The sequence below is a fragment of the Drosophila rhopaloa genome, unplaced genomic scaffold (genome assembly GCF_018152115.1).
Source record: "Drosophila rhopaloa isolate 14029-0021.01 unplaced genomic scaffold, ASM1815211v1 contig_155, whole genome shotgun sequence".
Lineage (NCBI taxonomy): Eukaryota > Metazoa > Arthropoda > Insecta > Diptera > Drosophilidae > Drosophila > Drosophila rhopaloa.
The window spans coordinates 5962068-5986579 of NW_025335034.1; the positions used below are offsets into that span (position 1 = coordinate 5962068).

Here is a 24512-nt window from a genome sequence, read left to right on the forward strand (position 1 = left end):
CTTAACTTATCTAATCCAGCTATCACTGGGATGATACCGACAAAATGATCTTTGGCTGGTTCCCGAATTGCGTGCATTTCGCCAATTTACCGCCACAATCAGTCTCCGCATCGAACCAGCTCCAGCTGTCCTCACAGATTCCGAGTTGGGAAAAGCTTTTCGCCGGGGGAGCGCCATTATGCAATCCGCTGGCTGCACAACTTCCAAAGTTGGCAGACTGTCAACACACGACTCTCCATCAAAGATGTTCGCGTGGCGTAATTGCGACAGGCACGATAGCGGCCAGAACGATCTTTCATGCCCCTGCCCCAGCCCCTCCCTGCCCCTTGCTACTGTTCCGGACGCCAGGGCTTAACTGCCAAGCGGCCTGACCCCTCACTAACTGCGGTTACCCCTCTCGGAAGAAAACAACTCATTAGTTTTCAGAATTTTATTTTGTTCGCCACATACATATAGTGGGTTGGAAAACAATATGTCTTTTGTTATTTAATCAATTTTTAATCAATTGTTGCGTTTCGTAAATGTTTATTATAAAACGAAGCACAGGCTTTAGCTACTTATTGAGATTTGACAGTTACGTAACCGCATGACGTTCCTCCTTTTTTAAACTGTTGGCTTAGCAACATCAAATAATTAAGCTGGGTTGCAAAGAATTTCACAATGTCATGGTCATGTTTGTAATCTGTAGAAACTTGACATGTCATTGTTAATATGCCCTTAGAAACTCAAGATTTGTTTTTCGGGGTTTAAAATATATTTAGAATATTGCAAAATAATGTAGCAGTATTTCCGACCCGATAGTCAAAACAATGTCTAACTGCATTAGCAGCGACACACTTTGAGTTATAAGAGACAGATAATTGTGATCGGACGACTACAATCATTAAATCCCTTTATAAATCTGGTTGGTTGAATCAAATAAATTTTATAGTACCGACCGTACTTTCTGTTGTTGCATTTTGTACTGTATTGGCTGTTAAATTAAGCATTCAAGTTAAATTATTTGTAGGCATTGGTATATGTCGCGCTACTACCAGTTAAGAATTATAAAAGAAGAAATGACAGAAAAACTAAAATAATTAAAGCATGTGAAAACAAATAATAAATGAAATAAGTTACGCTACAAGAACTATTTTCATAGTTAAAGATTATTAGATTAAATGTTATTAGATGCAACATCGCCAAAACATCAACTACATTGCCATCAATAATAAAAATAGTTTTTCCAAATGCAAATTCTGGGAGAATCATTTTGGGGGTCAGCGTCAGCGTTATAGTATTAGTTTCCGGCTTAAGCTGCGGTCTGCATTTTCCCGGCCAACTGCCAATTTTCCCGATCGTCTGGGGCAGCTTTGGGTTTGTCACCGAGCCACTTTTTGCGGATGAAATCGCCACAGCCTTTATTATTATTATTAAACAGTGGCTGCTTAGCGTCTTTCCCGCCCTCTCTTTCCATCCCTCTCTATAAATAGTTCATCATCTCTTTCTAGTTGTTTAAGCTTACCTGCCGATGTCTGGGGGAAGGGGCGTCTGAGGGGCGTGGCAGGGGCGTGCGAGTTCTACGTCGTGTGTTTTCGAGCTCGAGCTCTCATGTAAATCGTAGCGTACTTTTTGCTATAAAACACGCCGGTCTCAGCAATTTAGCATTCAGTACGATCCGTTGACGGTTACTAAAACAACACCCGGCTCTGACAGCTCGAGAACGTTGAGCAGCCTTCGACAGTTTATAAAAAGATAACAAACCAGTGCCAAAACAAATAATTGCAAATAAAATTTAAATCTCTGCTAACTTGTGTAAGTTTCAAGGCTGAGGTGTATCCTTGAACATTTGCAAACGGGAGTCAAGAATCAAAACGTTTTGAAAGTTCGAATAAATATTAAAATAGTTAAGTTCAACTTATTGGAATAGTTCTGCCCTTAGGTAAACTAGAAGGCTTTGCAAAAATTTCAAGGTGGGGTACAACATTTTTTTTAACCAAATAATATCTGTTTTAAAAAAATGTCAACATCAAATTACTTTAGCAATTAATTTATTCTTACGGCTTATACTTTTTTTTTGAAACTTTAGGGAATATTGTTTTTTGTCCAAAAACGTTAACAAAATTACTTAGAACAAAAGATATTGTTCCGTTTTCCCTTGGCAACAATAACTTATATTTTCTTTTAATTTAACCTTTGCGATCATTTATAGGGTCTCTATGAATTCCATATCAAAATCAATTAAAATCAAATTGCCGACAAACCAGATAGCAAATGACAGTAATTTGACAGTCAGTCCCCTGACTTCCATTTATTAGACTGCGTCGCAACGACTTAATACCTATAATCAATAAGCTCAGATGTTAATATAAATGGGAGGTGGATCGTTTAAGGGTGGGTTGGCTGGCTTGAATTATTGCCGGGGGTTAATAAACCCCTTCCAGCGAACTTTGACGTCAATAAAACTGTATTAGTAAAATGTGCAATTAACATTAACATTCCATATCTTTCTACAGCATTTATTGAACCCAAAGAAGAAAAATGCACTCCTTACTTATCCTAGCCGCTCTTATGATTTGTTTCGTGGCTTGCAGCTCAGCTGCCACCATGCGTGAGTAGAAAGAATGTGCCAATCAGTACTTCCAGCAACTTACCTAATTTGTTCTTCAAAGCTGACTATATCCAGGTGTGCCACCGCGATGATCCCGAGCTTTCAAAGTGCCTGAAGAGAAGTGTCCACAATCTGCGACCCTATTTGGCCAAAGGCATTAAGGAATTAAACGTCCCACCACTAGAGCCCCTCTATATTGGAGACCTCAACATTTTGGATGGCTCCGGTGGTCTCACGGTTAGAGCCAAGAAAATGAACATCCTGGGGGCCTCGAACTTCGAAATCACTAAGTTGCGAGCATCCACCCAAAATCGTCGTTTCGACTTCGAGTTGATTCTCCCACATCTCCACGGAGAAGGGCTCTACGAAATCAATGGCAATATACTGGCACTTCCCATCAAAGGTAGTGGACCATTCACTGGAAACTTTACCAACTTTGTGGCTTATGTTCGCGTTCAATATGATATCAAGACCGTTAATGATCTGGACTACCTGAATGTCAAGGAGTTCGCTTTGAAGATCCGCACTGGCAAGGGAAATCTGAAGCTGGAGAACCTTTTCAATGGAGATAAGGTGCTGGGCGATGTCATTAATGACACGATCAACCAAAATTTCGAGGTCTTCACTAACGATCTGATCGCACCAATTGCCCGGGCTCTCGAGGCCAACTTCAAGGTCATCACGTCTAAAATTCTGGAAAACTTCACCTACAACGAACTGTTCCCAGTCTAATTGGGCAGCTATGTGGCTAGAATTAAGCTTGTGATACACTCAAATTGTTTTAATTAGTCCTAAACTATTCAATAAATTATCTAATTTGAACAGACATTTGAACTCGGGTCGGATGCAGTTTTGCGGGTAAAATTTATACAAAGTTCAATTGCAATACACAGCTTTAAAGCAAATTGAGTCTTTCCTAACGAATTCATCATTATACGTGTACCTTTAAATCGTCCTTAGAGATATAGCCGTTTTACTCCAAAACTTTATGCCGCTATAATATCTAAACTCCAAAGAACCCCCAAGTTTAGTTTGATTACCTTCAACTAAATCAAAATTGGAGATACGTTAACTTTGCACACTTTTGACCAAAATTTTAATACCCTCTGCAAGGGTATAGCAACGCATAATTTTAGAAAAGAAAAAAAGTATATGTAGTTTGATCACATTGGTTTTGTGTTATAGCTTTGACACTGCGCAAATAAACTGCATATACGGTAGTATGAAAGATATATGAAAGCTATAGAATATAGTCGTCCGATATTGATAAAACTCGAGAAAGCAAATTTAACAATTTTGACACGTTTGTTCCTTTTGTATTTGATAACGACGTACGGAAGACGATTGCGGAAGTTTCAAGTGTTTAGCTTTTAAACTGCGTTCGAAAATGGTATATATAAACAGCCGGACATGGCTATGTTAACTCGCATGATGGTGATCAAGAATATATATATTTTATATAAAGAAATTTCTCTCTCATTTAACCAATAGCGACATAAATAAAAACTTACATTTTTTCTGCTATTCTCCTCTTTTCTGGCTAATCTTGCCAAAGCAAAGTAATTTAGTTTTGTTAATTTGGGAAATAATTTGCACAAAAATAATAAAAACATACAGCATATACAAATGCACAATACATATATAGTCAAATGTTTCTACATACGGAATTTTTGCGCGCCGAAATATGTACAAGAGGGTTTCATAAATACATTAATGCACGTATCACTGTGCATACATTTATTCATGCCGTGAGTTTTAAAAATATATACACACAATTATTCAAGCATATATTTCTAAATAATTTGACTTAATTTAAAAAGCTCTTCTTCATCCAAGCAGTTACACGGAGTAAGAGGCCAAGAAAACTAAGACTAATATGGAACTTTCTAAGGAAAATTGAAAATCGTTTTTTTGTTCCCTGAGTTCAGCCCTGGTAATTACATTAATGACAAAATTTAATAACTTAATAACTCAATATATAATAATGTGTGTTTATGTAAATATTTGCAAATCAATCAGAAAGTGTGCCACTACATCGTGGGGGAGATGTTACCAATATCTAACGTTGAGCATTACGCAAATTTAACAGCGTAACATAAATATAAACGCATTTTGGATTTATTTCTAAAATACAATAAAGGTCTGCCCAGCTCAGCGCCAGTTGCAATATTATTTAGTTGTGGAGGTCAAATTCTAAACCCAAAACGAAACAAGCTGGGGGACGAGTTTTTCGAAAAATTAGTTATGTTAAAAAAAGACAACATTTAAATTTTGATTGTTATATGAAAATGAAAAGATAATGTTATTTTTAAGAGGACTAGAACCTGAAACCTAGTCTTTTTATACCCGTTACTCGTAGAGTAAAAGGGTATATTGTATTCGTGCAAAAGTATGTAACAGCTAGAAGGAAGCGTTTCCGACCCTATAAAGTATATATATTCTTGATCAGGGTCACTAGCCGAGTCGATATAGCCATGTCCGTCTGTCTGTCCGTCCGTATGAACGCTGAGATCTCGGAAACTATAAAAGCTAGAAGATTGGCATTTTGCATGCAGATTCTAGGAGTTCCTACGCAGCGCAAGTTTGTTTCAAAAAGGTGCCACGCCCCCTTTAACGCCCACAATCGTTTATATACGATTTTAAAAATTTAAATATTTCGGAAAAGTAAAAATGCAGTTTTATTGTGTTTATCAATACCTATCGAAATGTAGAAATTTTTCAAATCGGACCATTCGTTAAAAAGTTATGCGTGATCAAAGTTTCTATCTCCATCTCCCTCGCACTCCCTTTACCTGAGTAACGGGTATCTGATAGTCGGGGCACCCGACTATAGCGTTCTCTCTTGTTTTAAGTTGAACTGATTCGCCAATGTATTAAAACAAACAAACAAATAATTAAAACAAAAAAACCATACAAAATAAAAAAAAACAATATTTTTTCTTCCTCGACACCATTGCCTGATGCTGCAGCAAAATGACGGCGGTGACTTATTGCTGGAAGGGTTTCTCGCCGCTTTCACTTCGTTCTTCAGTTGACTCCAAAACTTTTTGAAAGCTGACTGCCCAGCCCTGGCAGCCACTTTCTCCAGGCTCGGTTCATTTTCGCAAATGCGAAAATAGGATTCAATTAAATCGTTGAATATCTGGAGGAGGCGATTGCACCGTTGCTGCAGGGTGGACATTTTGCTGGCAAGGGGCAGTCAAAAAGCTTGCAGCCACTCAAATGCATTCATCGAGTGTGTCGCGTACAGTGGCTCCATTCCAAAATATTTGGCCCACCAAATCGGCCCTTAAAATATTAACACTTAATTGCAATCAATGTTAATTTGCCATTTTGGACCATTGTGCAGGGAAAATGCTGTCTGCAAGGTGCGTATGTATTGTATTCAAACAACATTTTTCAAACACTTCAATTCTACAGTCCGGCGAAGAAAATCACGTGCTCTTCAAAAATTTAAACTATAAATTACAACAAGTGATCTAAAACTAACCTGACCAACCACACAACATTTCAACCAACTTATTTCACTCAATTTATTTAAAAATGTTATTTTTAATTTGTTGCTTACTGCAGAAAAGTTAAAAAAAGGTTAAAACGGGGATTTAACCCCTTAAACAAAAACTGGCGTAATCAGCCAAGGGTAATCCCTTGAGCTTATATGCAGCTATTACAAAACGCCCTAAACTTACCACAATTCAAAAAAAAGGAGACCAAACGAAGACAAAGTTAATAAAGAGATGGAAGTAAGTACAGGGATGGAACATGCGGAAACCAGAGAACAAAACGGATTCATATGAGACTAACAAAAAGAAGGAAAATGACATGGAGAATAACAACGGCTATGACAATGCAAACGCAAGCAATAAGGAAAAGTCTATGCAGGTATTTTAACCTTTTTTTACCCACGCAACCATAAAGGACCATATATGGTATATATCGACAAAATGACGGAAAACGGTGACAACTTCAATAGACAAAACAGGAAAGCAATTAATGCATTAGAACTAAATGTAATTCTGTTTAATCTAAAACTGAACAAAATTGGCTACGGGCGCTGCAAAGGCGAATGCAGGTCAGCGAAAGCAGCTAATGATTTAATAAAATCAAATTTAAAAAAATATGGGTATGAACCCAAAATATTAAAACATTTCATTTTGCAAAACCGGCATCATTTTTCCAATTCCCACAAAATTTTCCTTAACTGAATTAAAAGAATTCATTTCATCGCCAGTTCCCATCATTGATATTATCCGAGTAAACAGAAAAAAATAAAACAAAGATATGATACCTACTTTCAGGGTTAAAATAATCTTTGAGGGTGCACAAATTCCGGAGGAGGTTATCTTCCTATATGCCAAAGTTAAGGTTGAACTATTTGTTCCATTTAGCCAATGCTTCAGGTGTTTTAGATTTGGCCATTTTGCCCAACACTGCAAACCAACCCATGAAATTTGTCGCGACTGTTCCCTCTTACATACAGTGGTGCTCATAGACTTAAGCCACCGCCACTACCATAAACTGTTTTCTTAATAACTTTTTTGCATTTTGAAAGTTGTACTAGTTATTTTCTAAACTAAAATATTGAATACTAAAAACGTTTCCCAAAACAATTTGACCGCTATGGCTAAAAATAAAAATAAAAATCCGGCCGAAAGAAAGCTAATATGGGAATATAAGAAACATGGTACCTGGGAAAATATTCCACGTGAAAAGCACAGAAAAACCACTTTAAACGACGATAGACGGATCGCCAAAATCAGTAAAGCCGATCCGTTCTTGACTTCGACGCAAATCAGAGGTCAAATGGTGGCAGATTATGGCGTGAATGTGTCAGATCAGACCATAAGAAGACGGCTAAATGAATTCGGGTTATATGGACGCATTGCCCAAAAAAAACCATTGCTGTCCATTAAAAATGTTAAAAAGCGCCTTCAATTCTCCAGAGAGCATATTCAAAAAGGTCCCAATTTTTGGAACATGATTGTTTGGAGCGACGAATCCAAGTTTAATGTCTTTGGGAGTGATTGTAAACCATATGTACGACGTCCTCCCAACAAACAATTGGACCCCAAATACTCGAAGAAGACCGTTAAACATGGTGGCGCTTCGATTATGGTCTGGGCCTGTTTCACCGAATCGGGCGTAGGTCCGTTCATTATGAACGTCGAAATGTACAGGGACATCCTTATTAACAATTTATCTGGAGAATATGCCGATAATTTGCCACTTGCCTGGATATTTCAACAGGACAACGACCCGAAGCACACCAGCAATCAATGTTTTGCAATGGCCACCGCAGAGCCCCGACTTGAACCCTATAGAGAACTTGTGGGGAATTCTTAAGCAAGTCGTTGGCCAAAACCAGCAAATAAAAAGGATTTGTGGTGAATTTTGGAAGAAGAGTGGAAGAAAATCACCCCTCAACAGTGCCCAAGTCTTGTGGATTCAATGCCAAAGCGTTGCTCCTCTGTTCTTAAGCAGAAAGGTCATCCCACTCAGTATTGAAGTAAATTTATTAAAAGTATAAGGAATATTGGGCAAATTTTAACTTTTTCAATCATTTTTTCCAGGTGGCTCAAGTATGTGAGCAGGTCATTTTGGAGATGGTCTCAGATTTTTTAAGTTTTTCGTTGAATATATATTTTTATAACTTGGTTTTTCTTCTATTAGAACACTGATATGTAGAACTAATGTGACACAAAAAATTGAAGCTGTGAATTAAAAACTTTTCTTAATTTTCGTTTAAATTCTTGGTTGAAGTCTTGTGGCTTAAGTCTATGAGCACCACTGTACATCCAAGAGAGGAAAAATGTCCAGTTCTAAAGTGCGCTAATTGCAAACAACCTCATTCTTCCACAGAGCTTGAATGCCCTGCAAGAAAGAGAGCTTTTGCTATACAAAAATGCATGACAGTCGAGAAACTTTCTAGAATAAAAGTTAAAACCAAATTCCCAGCTTCATTTGAGAAACAAACCCCTAACTCTTTTGAAATTTGTAATTCTTCCGATTTTCCTCTGCTACAGGCCCAAAAAAAACAGCTTTATTTTTTATTCGTTTTTTATACCCTTGCAGAGTGTATTATAATTTCAGTCAAAAGTTTGCAACGCAGTGAAGGAGACATTTCCGACCCTATAAAGTATATATATTCTTGATCAGCATCACCAGGAGAGTCGATCTAGCCATGTCCGTCTGTCCGTCCGTTTCTACGCAAACTAGTCCCTCAGTTTTAAAGCTATCTGCTTGAAACTTTCCCAAAAGTTGTCTTTCTATTGCAGGTAGTATATAAGTCGGAACGAGCCGTATCGGGCCACTATATCATATAGCTGTCATATAACTGAACGATCGGAAATGCCATAACTTTGGTGTTTTTAAAGTTAGGAAGTTGTGATTTTCTATGGGTTTTATTTTTGGCCAATCAGTCTGACCTACCAAATTTCATAAGGATCGGGCGACTATATACTATAGCCGCCATATAACTGATTGATCGGAAATGCCATAACTTTGGTGTTTGTAAAGTAAGAAAGTTGGGATTATCTATGGGTTTAATTTTTCTCCAATGAATCCGACCTACCAAATTTCATAAAGATCGGCCGACTATATCTTATAGCTGCCATATAACTGAACGATTGGAAAAGCCATAACTTTGGTGTTTTTAAAGTTGGGAAGTTGGGTTTTTTTTATGAGTATTAAGAATGCATCATATAAATAATTTTGGAGAATATAATTTACAGAATATTCTGCAAGGGTATATTAACTTCGGCTCCGCCCGAAGTTTGCATTCCTTTCTTGTTGAATTTTATTTATTTTTTTTCTTGTTTTAATTCATGAAAATCTTACAAAATAACATACAAAGTCTGACAAGCAATAATAACAAACAACTTCTCGAACTTTTTTTATTTAATAACCACGTTGACATTGCTCTTTTGTCAGAAATCTGGGTCACAAATAATGCTATGTGCAGTCTTGCTAATTTCAATTTTGTATGTATGTAAGCCCCGCAATGATGGTTACGGGGGTGTAGGAATTTATATTAGAAAAAATATTAATTATAAAATCATTAACTGCGACACTGAAATTGAATTTATAGGAATCTCCACCACCAATTTAAAACACAATATTAATGTTTTCAGTGTATATTCTACTCCTAGTACTAACATACATGATTTCGATAAATGTTGTAGAGATGCTCTTATGACGGCAACGGCTCTTGGGGGATTATCTATTGTAGGTGGTAACCTAAATGTTAAGTCGTCAAGTTTTAGAACAAATCCTCATTTCTAAAGGTTTCATCTGCTTAAATGATGGCTCTCCCACTTACTCTCCTAATCCTTCATATTTTTCTACACTTGATCTAACATTTGTAAACGAAGACAATCTTTCCCTTAAATGGTCTACTTCAAATTCAAAAATTTCCAATAGCAATCACTTCCCAATAATATTAGAAATTACTAATATTACTGCTACTACAAATAGCCATAAGCTGCTAAAGTCTCATGTTTTAAAAGATTTTTCCAAAATAAAAATTACTTCTCTTGATAATCTCACAAATACAACAAACCACATCTTAAAACAAGAGAGAACGCTATAGTCGGGTGCCCCTGACCATCAGATACCCGTTACTCAGGTAAAGGGAGTGCGAGGGAGATGGAGATAGAAACTTTGATCACGCATAACTTTTTAACGAATGGTCCGATCTGAAAAATTTCTTCTACATTTCGATAGGTATTGATAAACACAATAAATTTTTAAAATCGTATATAAGCGATTGTGGGCGTTAAAGGGGGCGTGGCACCTTTTTGAAACAAACTTGCGCTGCGTAGGAACTCCTAGAATCTGCATGCAAAATGCCAATATTCTAGCTTTTATAGTTTCCGAGATCTCAGCGTTCATACGGACGGACAGACAGACGGACAGACGGACATGGCTATATCGACTCGGCTAGTGACCCTGATCAAGAATATATATACTTTATAGGGTCGGAAACGCTTCCTTCTAGCTGTTACATACTTTTGCACGAATACAATATACCCTTTTACTCTACGAGTAACGGGTATAAAGATATACAGTTAAAATAAATGAGAATAACAAATATATTCCAAAGAAAGATTGGGATGAGACCTGTGAGAGACTTTTCAGACTTAGAAATGCTAGCAGACAAAAATATTTCAAAACCAAACTGATATCAGATGCAAAAATGTTCTTTGAAAATAACAAAAAACGTAATAACTATTGTTGTAAGGTAAGAAAGGAGAATATGAATAAATAAGCAGATGAATTATCAAACCCAAACTATTAAATCCTTAAAATCTTACAAACAAATTAAACCCACTAACAGACAATTTAGCGATTCTGATCACATTGCTTTCCTTCATCAGATTTCCTCAGTTCCAGACACTGCTGATTTTTCCTCTTTTGACCTTCAAACCATAAATAGAATGTATTTTTCTGCATCTGACTAAATTTTTAAAAACGCCTAACCCCAATTCTGCAAAGGGTCTAGACAACATTTCCTACAACAAACTTCTCTCCTTACCACCTGACGAAATTAAAAATTTGGTATATATGATTAATGTAATTTTTATACCCTTGCAGAGGGTATTATAATTTTGGTCAAAAGTGTGCAACGCAGTGAAGGAGACATCTCCGACCCTATAAAGTATATATATTCTTGATCAGGATCACCTCCTGAGTTGATATAGCCATGTCCGTCTGTCCGTCTGTCCGTCTGTCCGTCTGTCTGTCCGTCTGTCTGTCCGTCTGTCTGTTTCTACGCGAACTAGTCTCTCAGTTTTAAAGATATCGAATTGAAACTTTGCACACACCCTTCTTTCCTTTGCACGCAGTATATAAGTCGGAACGGCCGGGATCGGCCGACTATATCCTATAGCTGCCATATAACTGATTGATCGGAAATGCCATAACTCTGCTGTTTGTTAAGTTAGGAAGTTGGGACTTTCTATGGGTTTTATATTTGGCCAATCAATCCGACGTACCAAATTTCATAAGGATCGGCCGACTATATCCTATAGCTGCTATATAACTGATTGATCGGAAATGCCATAACTTTGGTGTTTGTGAAGTTAGGAAGTTACGATTTTCTATGGGTTTTATATTTGGCCAATCAATCGGATCGGCCGACTATATCCTATAGCTGCCATATAACTGAACGATTGGAAATGCCATAACTTTGGTGTTTTTAAAGTTAGGAAGTTGGGATTTCTTATGAGTATTAAGAATGCATCATATGAATAATTTTGGAGAATATAATTTACAGAATATTCTGCAAGGGTATTTCAACTTCGGCTCCGCCCGAAGTTAGCTTTCCTTTCTTGTTAACGATGGCATAGTACCAGATTCCTGGCGTAAAAACCACTGCACAGCTCACTGCATTAATGACGTTATTAATAATATAGCTAATATGTGAATGATCGCTTGTCGCCATCGCCGAGTGTTTTGCAATGTATAGGTATAGTGCCGCTTCTTGTTCCTATGTTTTCGTGGACTTTTGAAGGAAGGGCAACTTATTTGTTTGTGTAACAGCGCCCATCGCAGCCACGTGTTCTTTTGATGCAATATGCACAATAGACCCTGTTAGTGTCCGTGCAGTCCTTGCGAATCCACTCCTTAAACTCGTCGTAGCGCAGCCAGGCATCCCGAAAATTTTGTTTGTACATTTTTGGCATCTCTACCGACACAACACAGCACAAAAGTGACAAAAAGTGTTCATAAGATTGAACCACTGAGTTAAAAAAAAATTCCGATATCTTTGTGAACCATTTTCGATTGTAATTGGTTCAGTAAATTGGAATATGTAAGTATAAAAAAGTTCAAAATAATGAAGAAAAATAACAAAATTCTTAGTTTTGTAATAAAGTTGCTAAAATTGCAAAAAAAAAATAAAAAGTTGCTATATTTGTTGCTAATAGCAAATCGAAAAAAAACAAGAAAGGAAAGCTAACTTCGGGCGGAGCCGAAGTTGATATACCCTTGCAGAATACTCTGTAAATTATATTCTCCAAAATTATTCATATGATGCATTCTTAATACTCATAAAAAATCCGAACTTCCTAACTTTAACAACAACAAAGTTATGGCATTTCCAATCGTTCAGTTATATGGCAGCTATAGGATATAGTCGGCCGATCCTTATGAAATTTGATAGGTCGGATTGATTGGCCAAAAATAAAATCCATAGAAAATCCCAACTTCCTAACTTTACAAACACCAAAGTTATGGCATTTCCGATCAATCAGTTATATGGCAGCTATAGGATATAGTCGGCCGATCCTTATGAAATTTGGTAGGTCGGATTGATTGGCCAAAAATAAAATCCATAGAAAATCCCAACTTCCTAACTTAACAAACACCAAAGTTATGGCATTTCCGATCAATCAGTTATATGGCAGCTATAGGATATAGTCGGCCGATCCTTATGAAATTTGGTGAGTCGGATTGATTGGCCAAATATAAAACCCATAGAAAATCCCAACTTTCTAACTTTACAAACACCAAAGTTATGGCATTTCCGATCAATCAGTTATATGGCAGCTATAGAATATAGTCGGCCGATCCTTATGAAATTTGGTAGGTCGGATTGATTGGCCAAATATAAAACCCATAGAAAATCCCAACTTTCTAACTTTACTAACACCAAAGTTATGGCATTTCCGATCAATCAGTTATATGGCAGCTATAGGATATAGTCGGCCGATCCTTATGAAATTTGGTAGGTCGGATTGATTGGCCAAATATAAAACCCATAGAAAATCCCAACTTCCTAACTTTACAAACACGAAAGTTATGGCATTTCCGATCAATCAGTTATATGGCAGCTATAGGATATAGTCGGCCGATCCCGGCCGTTCCGACTTATATACTGCGTGCAAAGGAAAGAAGGGTGTGTGCAAAGTTTCAATCCGATAGCTTTAAAACTGAGAGACTAGTTTGCGTAGAAACAGACAGACGGACAGACGGACAGACGGACATGGCTATATCAACTCAGGAGGTGATCCTGATCAAGAATATATATACTTTATAGGGTCGGAGATGTCTCCTTCACTGCGTTGCACACATTTGACCAAAATTATAATACCCTCTGCAAGGGTATAAAAACTTAAAAAAAATAAAATAATAAAAAATAGAACTACATATGTGCAGCTATGAACTTTAAATTAGCAAATAATTATCAGTAAATTAAAAAAAAACAAGAAAGGAAAGCTAACTTCGGGCGGAGCCGAAGTTGATATACCCTTGCAGAATATTATGTACATTATATTCTCCAAAATTATTCATATGATGCATTCTTAATACTCATAAAAAATCCCAACTTCCTAACTTTAAAAACACCAAAGTTATGGCATTTCCAATCGTTCAGTTAAATGGCAGCTATAGGATATAGTCGGCCGATCCTTATGAAATTTGGTAGGTCGGATTGATTAACCAAATATAAAACCCATAGAAAATCCCAGCTTCCTAACTTTACAAACACCAAAGTTATGGTATTTCCAATCGTTCAGTTATATGGCAGCTATAGGATATAGTCGGCCGATCCTTATGAAATTTGGTAGGTCGGATTGATTAACCAAATATAAAACCCATAGAAAATCCCAGCTTCCTAACTTTACAAACACCAAAGTTATGGCATTTCCGATCAATCAGTTATATGGCAGCTATAGGATATAGTCGGCCGATCCTTGTGAAATTTGGTAGGTCGGATTGATTGGCCAAATATAACACGCATAGAAAATCCCAACTTCCTAACTTTACAAACACGAAAGTTATGGCATTTCCGATCAATCAGTTATATGGCAGCTATAGGATATAGTCGGCCGATCCCGGCCGTTCCGACTTATATACTGCGTGCAAAGGAAAGAAGGGTGTGTGCAAAGTTTCAATCCGATAGCTTTAAAACTGAGAGACTAGTTTGCGTAGAAACAGACAGACGGACAGACGGACAGACGGACATGGCTATATCAACTCAGGAGGTGATCCTGATCAAGAATATATATACTTTATAGGGTCGGAGATGTCTCCTTCACTGCGTTGCACACATTTGACCAAAATTATAATACCCTCTGCAAGGGTATAAAAACTTAAAAAAAATAAAATAATAAAAAATAGAACTAATATTAGAAATTACTAATATTACTGCTACTACAAATAGCCATAAGCTGCTAAAGTCTCATGTTTTAAAAGATTTTTCCAAAATAAAAATTACTTCTCTTGATAATCTCACAAATACAACAAACCACATCTTAAAACAAGAGAGAACGCTATAGTCGGGTGCCCCGACCATCAGATACCCGTTACTCAGGTAAAGGGAGTGCGAGGGAGATGGAGATAGAAACTTTGATCACGCATAACTTTTTAACGAATGGTCCGATCTGAAAAATTTCTTCTACATTTCGATAGGTATTGATAAACACAATAAATTTTTAAAATCGTATATAAGCGATTGTGGGCGTTAAAGGGGGCGTGGCACCTTTTTGAAACAAACTTGCGCTGCGTAGGAACTCCTAGAATCTGCATGCAAAATGCCAATATTCTAGCTTTTATAGTTTCCGAGATCTCAGCGTTCATACGGACGGACAGACAGACGGACAGACGGACATGGCTATATCGACTCGGCTAGTGACCCTGATCAAGAATATATATACTTTATAGGGTCGGAAACGCTTCCTTCTAGCTGTTACATACTTTTGCACGAATACAATATACCCTTTTACTCTACGAGTAACGGGTATAAAGATATACAGTTAAAATAAATGAGAATAACAAATATATTCCAAAGAAAGATTGGGATGAGACCTGTGAGAGACTTTTCAGACTTAGAAATGCTAGCAGACAAAAATATTTCAAAACCAAACTGATATCAGATGCAAAAATGTTCTTTGAAAATAACAAAAAACGTAATAACTATTGTTGTAAGGTAAGAAAGGAGAATATGAATAAATAAGCAGATGAATTATCAAACCCAAAGTCAATTAAAGAAATGTGGCAAACTATTAAATCCTTAAAATCTTACAAACAAATTAAACCCACTAACAGACAATTTAGCGATTCTGATCACATTGCTTTCCTTCATCAGATTTCCTCAGTTCCAGACACTGCTGATTTTTCCTCTTTTGACCTTCAAACCATAAATAGAATGTATTTTTCTGCATCTGACTAAATTTTTAAAAACGCCTAACCCCAATTCTGCAAAGGGTCTAGACAACATTTCCTACAACAAACTTCTCTCCTTACCACCTGACGAAATTAAAAATTTGGTATATATGATTAATGTAATTTTTATACCCTTGCAGAGGGTATTATAATTTTGGTCAAAAGTGTGCAACGCAGTGAAGGAGACATCTCCGACCCTATAAAGTATATATATTCTTGATCAGGATCACCTCCTGAGTTGATATAGCCATGTCCGTCTGTCCGTCTGTCCGTCTGTCCGTCTGTCTGTCCGTCTGTCTGTCCGTCTGTCTGTTTCTACGCGAACTAGTCTCTCAGTTTTAAAGATATCGAATTGAAACTTTGCACACACCCTTCTTTCCTTTGCACGCAGTATATAAGTCGGAACGGCCGAGATCGGCCGACTATATCCTATAGCTGCCATATAACTGATTGATCGGAAATGCCATAACTTTGCTGTTTGTAAAGTTAGGAAGTTGGGATTTTCTATGCGTGTTATATTTGGCCAATCAATCCGACCTACCAAATTTCACAAGGATCGGCCGACTATATCCTATAGCTGCCATATAACTGATTGATCGGAAATGCCATAACTTTGGTGTTTGTAAAGTTAGGAAGCTGGGACAGACGGACAGACGGACAGACGGACAGACGGACAGACGGACAGACGGACATGGCTATATCAACTCAGGAGGTGATCCTGATCAAGAATATATATACTTTATAGGGTCGGAGATGTCTCCTTCACTGCGTTGCACACTTTTGACTAAAATTATAATACCCTCTGCAAGGGTATAACAACTGTTAATTACTTGTCTTGGCAAGGTAGTTGAAAATATCTTTTAAAAGCTCTTTCCCGCAAATACGATTTTTGAATTTTAACTGCTTGTCAACAAACCCAGCTAATTGACAGTACAACCGTAGCACGCTTAAAACTGATGAACTGTCAAAATTTTGGTCACACGGGAAAGATTAAAGTTTTTACGCTAGCGTAATCGTTTGTCGATCTGGATACTAGGCTATAAGAATGAAGGGTATTTTTACAAACGAGCAGGTCGGTTCATAAACTTGAATTTAAAATACATTTTTCGACGCAATGTACAGCATCGCTTTCTTTAAAAAAATTTGATAAATTGAATGGTGGTATGTTGGATTTAGGATTTAGGTATAACATAAATTTATAAAATAACTAGCTGTACCCGGCGCGACTTCGTTCGCTTAAAATTAGTTTTGAGTACGGTTGTCAAGACTTTCCTATTTCCACACCTCCCCTGAGGTAGAGAAATTGGCGCGTTTTTTTTAATGTGGTATCTTCAATTAGACCTATTCCACTGAAACTTTCTAGGTTTAATAATGTTAATTAATATGATTACTTTAAAACCTCTGTGTAAACAACATTTTTAGAAGATCCTTCAGGAGCGAGAATAATAAGGCTACTGGCAGAGCTAACTCTAGAGCATGCGACATAAAATTGTCCATGAGAGAAGCAATCTTCTCTAAGATCTAGTCCAGCCAGCTTCAAAGTCTGCCCCTGCGATTTATTTATAGTTATTGCAAAGCAAACTTTTAGAGGGAATTGTAGCCTTTTAAACTTAAACGGCAGACTGGATGGTATTAATGGGATCCTGGGTATAAACACTGTTTCCCCCTTCGCGCACCCCGTAAATACTGTTGCTTCGATTACATTCTTATGAAGACCTTTTATCTGCAATCGTGTCCCATTGCATAACTTTGGGGGACTTAAATTTCGCAATAACATTACGGGTGCTCCAATCCTAAGAGACAGATTATGCTGAGGAATTCCTGGAGGATTCAAAGAATTTAAAAATTCAACAGGGTAATGAACAGCATTATCAGCATCAGGAACAGAGTCGACCGATTTATAGGAGACTTCTAAACCATCAAATGAGTTTAGCAATAAATTATTAATAGTGGTTGCTCTTTCATTTTTCGTTGTCAAAATGGCGCGCTCAGATAGCCAATCTAAGCTTTTACATGATATGTTGGAAATGTCAGGAAATATTTTGGATGTAAGGTCTTGAACGTTTTTGACTACATTTCCTAAGCGTGATGTTATAACTATTTTTCCATCAACTGTTGGATGGACGCCATTCCCAATTTTTAAAAGAGTTTCGGCAAAAATACCTGCAGAACTGTCTCCTTTTAAGTGCACTCGCATATTTTTCATGAGCGCTAGTTTGTTTATCTGTGGCCATAAAAATGAAGATTTTAAACAGGCCTTTATTTCGTCAGCTTTTGTACCTCTTGGAACAACAGGAAGGGTTTGGCGAAAGTCTCCAGCTAGCAGGACTGTAATACCACCCACCAACATAGTATTCTCATTATTATCTTGCAGGGTTCTATTTATGGCTTCAAGCCAACCTTTATGTGACATTGTGCACTCATCCCAAACAATTAACTTACAATCTTTAAACACCGCAGCCATATTACATTGCTTTGAAATAGAGCAATGAGGTGTTTCTAAATTAACTAAATCCAAAGGAAGTTTAAATGTAGAATGAGCAGTTCGACCTCCATTGAGCAGGGTAGCAGCTATACCGGAAGATACTACAGCTAGGGCTATTTTTTTTTAACTTCTAACTTTTGCCAACAATAAGTTTGTCAAGAAGGTTTTACCTGTCCCTCCAGGTGCATCCAAAAAAAATATTTCACCCATCTCAGCCCCAACGCTTTGTAAAATTTTATTGTATACGACTTTTTGCTCGCTTAATATTAGTTTGGAGTTAGGAAATTGGGTTGTCAGGACTTTCTTATTTCTTATTTGCGCGTTTTTTGAAAACCTTTGTGTTAACAACCTTTGTAGAAAATCCTTCAAGAGAGAGAATCAGAAGGATACTGGCAGAGCTATATAATAAATGAAAGTGATCCAAGTAAAAGTCGTGAGCTTGTATACTTTTTATCAGTTACAATGCTATCAATGCAATTTTAATTTGCGCACAAATATGTTTGTAAATGGGAATTTGTTATTTTCAAATTTCTTGTTTTGAATGAAACGAAAACCTTTGGTACACACAGTAAAAGATTGGCATCCAATACAAAAACAGCAAAGTAACGTATTATTTTCAGATTCCACATTTGATCGATAAACGGGTATAATAAATCATTTTATTTGTATTTAAGCACATTATCTACTTTCGAATAGAAACATACACACACATTGTATGTATGTACATGTATTGTACATATAAGCAAATCAAAACATATCCAAATATACATATGTACATACGTATTTGGTCAAAAGTTCGAATCTTAAGATTAATATTTAACTTGGAAACATTTTGGCTTTGCTTACAGAATTTGTAGTAATTTTCTATTTTCTTCCATGGTGGAAATTAAATAAGGCTCTTACTTCTGCTACAAAATGAAAAATAAAACCTAAGCATTTGATCCACAGGACTGCCTATTAATCGAAAATCATATTGATCGGAGCAGCAGTTTAAGTTTTTAAAATCCTAAACAAATTTAACTTAAATTGCTTCTTTCCCCTCCCCTTTCCCTGCAGCACTACCCCTCCCCCTCATCAGTTTTCTTGGCTGTTGCTCTCTCGGCCGTCGCTCTCTTGGCTTCTGGGTTTCGTTCTCTCGACAGGCTCCCGCAAAATACAACGCAATGACTTAGAAAATCTAAATAAATTCGTTAAAAATACTTAAAAAAATGTTAAAAACTTGAAAAATTAAACTTAAGCATTTGGGCCATAGAATAACTATTGAGCGAAAAATCATCTTGATCGGAGCAGCGGTTTAGATTTTTTAAATCGAAAAGTTAATTTTAAATGTAGCCCCCAAATTATGGGGGATATCAAAATTTCTTTTAGATTTCTAATTAGGCCTTTTCAAAACCTAAAATTCGGAAAAAACCAAATATCGAAATTCCAACCGGTTTAGAAGTTAAGCTTAAATACATCAACTTTTTTTGCTCAGAATAATGGATGTTGGAGCTGTTTGGGGCCACTGGGGGGACATATCGGATCTTAGTGGGCGCCCACGCCCCCAATGGAATACTGTGAAAAAATTTGGCTGCTCTTGCTCTTACGGTTTGGGCTGTGGCCGTATCCCCTTAAAAATCGGTCTTTCATTTTATAATCTTTAGGGATATGTATATGCCCTTGAAATGGTCCGGCAGCCCTAAATTCATCTTTTAGTTTAATTCAGGGGCCATCTCTATCCGATAGTATCGATTAAGAATCGATTTTGCCTCTGTACAACAGTGGCAAAGAAGCATCGAATTTTGTTTCAGCACTATGCTATCGATTCTAAGTCGATACTATCGAATAGAGTCTATACCATTGCTGCCCGAGTTTGCCCTCAATTAAAAATAAAATTACAAAATTTCACTGTTCCGTTCGTAAAACGCAGCGCATCGCCCAGGCGTTCAAATTTACATACAACACAAGTGGTAGTATCGTTGTGAAACATGTCAACACCCGCACGCAGACGTCTTATGAGAGATTTTAAAAGGTGAGAAACGAAAAAAAAAGAAAACGAAGCAAAAGGAAAGGAAAGTAAAGGAAAAGAAAGCAGGAAAATAAGCAGGAGAAGTTAATCGCGAACTACACTCGTCGAATTTGGCGGATTCGTGTTTCGTGGTGCGAAAAAATGTTGGAGAAAAGAAACCTGGGGGCTGCCCAATACATATAAGCAAACACACGGGCGCACATACATATGTGTGCTCTACGTCTGTATGTAGAGGAAAAGTTTGCGCAGCCAAAATATGTACGTGTGCATGTGACTGTGTGAGTGGTTGATTATTTTCGATGCTTTTTGCTCTTGCTTAAAACAAAAACAACAACAGCAATTCGCTTGTCTTTGACACTTGACTTTGATGTGTGTGTGCGGTGCGGGGGAAAAGCGAGAAAACAAAGGAGAAAATTGGGAAAACCAAACAAAAATTCTTCTTCCGTCTTTTGCCGAAATTGCGTCGCAGCAAAACATTAACAATTGTTTTTTTGAATCGCCTGAGTCAGCAGCTGCCCTTGTTGACTCACGCGAAAGAGACAAAGTACTCCAATTGGAATATATTTTCGATTTCGAAAAATTCATCATCTCCGAAAAATTTGAAAGCTGGCGCGAGATTGCGAATTGCTCTTGGGCAATACGAAACCGAATGTCAAGGCTGTTTGCGTGGGCGGGATTTCTTGCAACAATGCAAGGTACCACCCTGAGAACCAACAACAACTAAAAGCTTATCCCACACAGGGAAAAACTAAGACATACATTGCACTTATTTTCACAAAAATTGATTACACAAATGGACACAATGATTTCGTCAGATCAATATCGTATTTGCAATTGTATAATTGAGCCGTCATTTGTCTACCCCTGTAGTCCTCCGAAACTACTTGAGAATTGATTTTATATTTCTGAAGGCATAATAAAAAACATTAGACATTCCTGCTCTTCCGATTTCATAATAAGGGAGAATTTATGTGGGATTCAATTGCAACTACGTTTCATTTTAAATGTTTCGGAATACTCACAAAAAATCTTCTTTAAGAGATGACATAACATTAGTTTTTAAACGCAACCTTCAAATACCATAGTAACCGAAGAATATTTATTTAAAAAAACTTACAAAATCGTAGAAAACATCCATGTTGTTGATGTAGTTTCTTATTTAATCTAGATAATTATACAAATGGTTTTCTGATTTAAGTATTGTAATACTTGTTCCCCTGTGCACTCGTTTTGTTTTTTGTTTAATCGATGATTTCATTTGGCCTGTGTATCGATTTAAGCCGATTGAAGGGCGCGGTTAAACGGGTTACGCCGTCCGCTTGTTGCTTTTTGTTGACCTAAATACTCAGCCAATCCCGTCTAGTTAACTGCAAAGATTGTGTTTTCGGTACTCTTTGCCTGGGGATTTTTTTTGAGCTTTTTTTTGTCTGCAGAAAATGTAAACAATATTTTCACGGCGACAGTGCCTTTTATAGCCAGTTTTTTGTGCCTTAAGTAGATAAAAACAGCTGATTTTGTCCGGCTTATCAAACGATAGCCTCCTAAAAATATGACAAATTCGTCATAACTTTCATAACTCATAGTAACCACGATAAAATAATTGAGGAACAAATATATTTCCTCCTGTATTGCGGAATTGTCTTCAAATTTGCAACCTTCCCGGTGGTTACAACGTAAGCCCCCTTATAACAGAAAGGAGACTACCGGGAATGTTTCAATAAGACGCTTAATGTTGTTAATAGTCCTCTTGCGATCCTGGTCAGAAATATTATTACATAGGTCGAGGATATTTCTTTATGATGTATTATCAACTCCTGAAAAAAAATGTTGACGCAACGGACGCCCAAAAACTATATTTTTCTAGCTTAATAATAAATATAAAAATGGTAGTCACTTAAGCAACACTTCAAATAGACAGGGTACGCTTTGATTATTTAGTGAGATTATTGTATTAGGTTCTTAAGACCACTGTACTTTAATATTAACTTAACTTTTAACTTATTGCAGACTTCAGGAGGATCCACCCACGGGTGTCTCGGGTGCGCCAACAGATAATAATATTATGATATGGAATGCTGTGATTTTTGGTCCACACGATACACCATTCGAGGACGGAACCTTTAAGTTAACCATAGAATTTACGGAAGAGTACCCAAACAAACCGCCAACAGTTCGATTCGTATCGAAAGTATTTCATCCCAATGTGTACGCAGATGGTGGAATATGCTTGGACATATTGCAGAACCGCTGGAGTCCCACATACGATGTGTCAGCCATACTAACATCCATACAGGTGAGTTGTATTTCGAGTGGCCCTCGAAACTCTTCTAACTTTGGTTTGTGTTCCCTAGTCACTGCTGAGCGATCCCAATCCCAACTCACCGGCTAACTCCACCGCCGCCCAGCTGTATAAAGAAAATCGCCGAGAGTACGAGAAGCGTGTGAAAGCCTGCGTGGAGCAGAGTTTCATCGATTAGCCATGCGCCCACTCTAGGAACAGCAGCAGCATCAGAAGCAGGAACCACAACAGGAGCAGCAGCAAAATCGAGGGCGGCCGCGGCTTAAAACAACAGCAAACTACAGCAACAAAAATATGCAATACCATAAAGAAGTTTAAATTAAATAATAACAGAAATATTTATGATAATTGTAATGCTATGAAATTGTAACAGCGCCAACGGCACGGCACAGCAGCATATATACACCCTCAACCGCTCACCGCTCATACACCTGCGCACACCACCCGCATCCTATAAGCACTGGGCAGTTTTAAGTTATTTTTGTTTGGCCGATAGTTCCACCTTGTCCTTAACCCGATCCCGAAATCAGACGCAGATCATTGAAAAACACCAGAAAATCCATTGTAGCAGGAGCCGCTAGATAAGCCGGCAGCCAGATATAAGACTCTCATAAGCTAACAACTCAAATGTTATGATTCAAATAGCAGCGGCAAAAAATTAATAATAATAAAAAAATTATAAAAACCATGTCAAACAATTGCAAAACCCAAATAGTTTCATTTTAGATGTGCGCAAAGCAAGTCTTGTAAAACTAAAATAATTCTGCAACTAAAAAACCAAAATCTAACCAGCAATTTATATATGTAGTAGTTCGTGTCGTAGCAAATACCCCACAGTTAATTTGCCATTTTAAGCTGCCTGAGAACTACATTGTAGTCCAGTGACATCAATGATATCTATCGGAACCCCCACATACACATACACATGCTACCTAGATCGATTCATAAGTTTATTGGCTACAAATTGTGAAATTACTAGAAATTGAGAATTAAATGTTAGTTGTTAGCAATGTAAACCAATCCACATGGTACGTGAGAACAAGTCTCCAATTTGGGAATGAGCAGGCAATTATATATGTATGTATACCTCTGTAGCATCCAGTGACCAATGCGCTAAGTATTTTGCACGACTATTTCGTTGCCAGACCCACAACCCACACACTATTTGTAAGATCTGGTCCCTGATCTGATTCAAGTTATACTCTGATTTGGTGTGCTACCATGGCCCCCACAATGCGCGGGATCTTTCTTTAGTGTATAGTTGGATGGAAACACCTCATAAACTGCCATTTGCCACGCTATGTACTCTCTAGGTTCCACTGTGTCTTGGCTGCGGCAATTGATTTAGTTAGTTTTTAAGCGTTTACAATCGAGTCTTAATCTTGTGTTTTGTTGAATGCGAATTGCTGTTCCTTTTGCTATGAACCCTCCACTTTTTGGCACTTTGTGTTGAACGGATCGCGAAGATGACGGATGCGATGATGATGCTCTGAGCATCATGTTAACCTCATATATGAAAAACCTACCATATAGCAGCTTATTGTTTTAACAATTATGAACCAACTAAAGCAGAGGAAGCAAGTAATCCCAACTCAATTCACAGTAAAAGTAAAGCAAAGAATGAGGATTAAGGCAACCCATTCGAATAATGTGGAATTTCAAATTACCTTACTGTAATTAACATTATTATTATTAATAAAGTTTAAGATTTCAAATATCAATAAATGAAAATAACACAACTTCGCCATTGTTAATGTATTTCTATACCCTTGCAGAGGGTATTATAATTTTGGTCAAAAGTGTGCAACGCAGTGAAGGAAACATCTCCGACCCTATAAAGTATATATATTCTTGATCAGGATCACCTCCTGAGTTGATATAGCCATGTCCGTCTGTCCGTCTGTCTGTTTCTACGCAAACTAGTCTCTCAGTTTTAAAGATATCGAATTGAAACTTTGCACACACC

The 24512-nt window shown here is 37.3% G+C and overlaps 2 protein-coding genes across 3 annotated transcripts; both read left to right on the forward strand.

Moving 5' to 3' along the window:
* Nucleotides 1-1656: 1656 nt before the first annotated feature.
* On the forward strand, nt 1657-3412 carry LOC108041811 (circadian clock-controlled protein daywake). 2 transcript variants are annotated; one of them, XM_017119842.2, is made up of 3 exons: nt 1657-1794; nt 2496-2590; nt 2652-3412. In XM_017119842.2, exons 2-3 carry the CDS (start codon nt 2521-2523, stop codon nt 3320-3322), a joined length of 741 nt encoding a protein of 246 aa, XP_016975331.1. In that variant the 5' UTR covers nt 1657-1794; nt 2496-2520; the 3' UTR covers nt 3323-3412. The 2 variants fall into 2 exon arrangements, with proteins under 2 accessions (XP_016975331.1, XP_016975333.1); XM_017119844.2 differs by lacking the exon at nt 1657-1794 and adding an exon at nt 1849-1952.
* A 16625-nt stretch (nt 3413-20037) lies between these two features.
* On the forward strand, nt 20038-23252 carry LOC108039730 (ubiquitin-conjugating enzyme E2-17 kDa). The gene is made up of 3 exons (XM_017116819.2): nt 20038-20250; nt 22255-22540; nt 22599-23252. The coding sequence occupies exons 1-3, from the start codon at nt 20207-20209 to the stop codon at nt 22722-22724; spliced, it is 456 nt and encodes a 151-aa protein (XP_016972308.1). The 5' UTR covers nt 20038-20206; the 3' UTR covers nt 22725-23252.
* Nucleotides 23253-24512: the final 1260 nt, after the last annotated feature.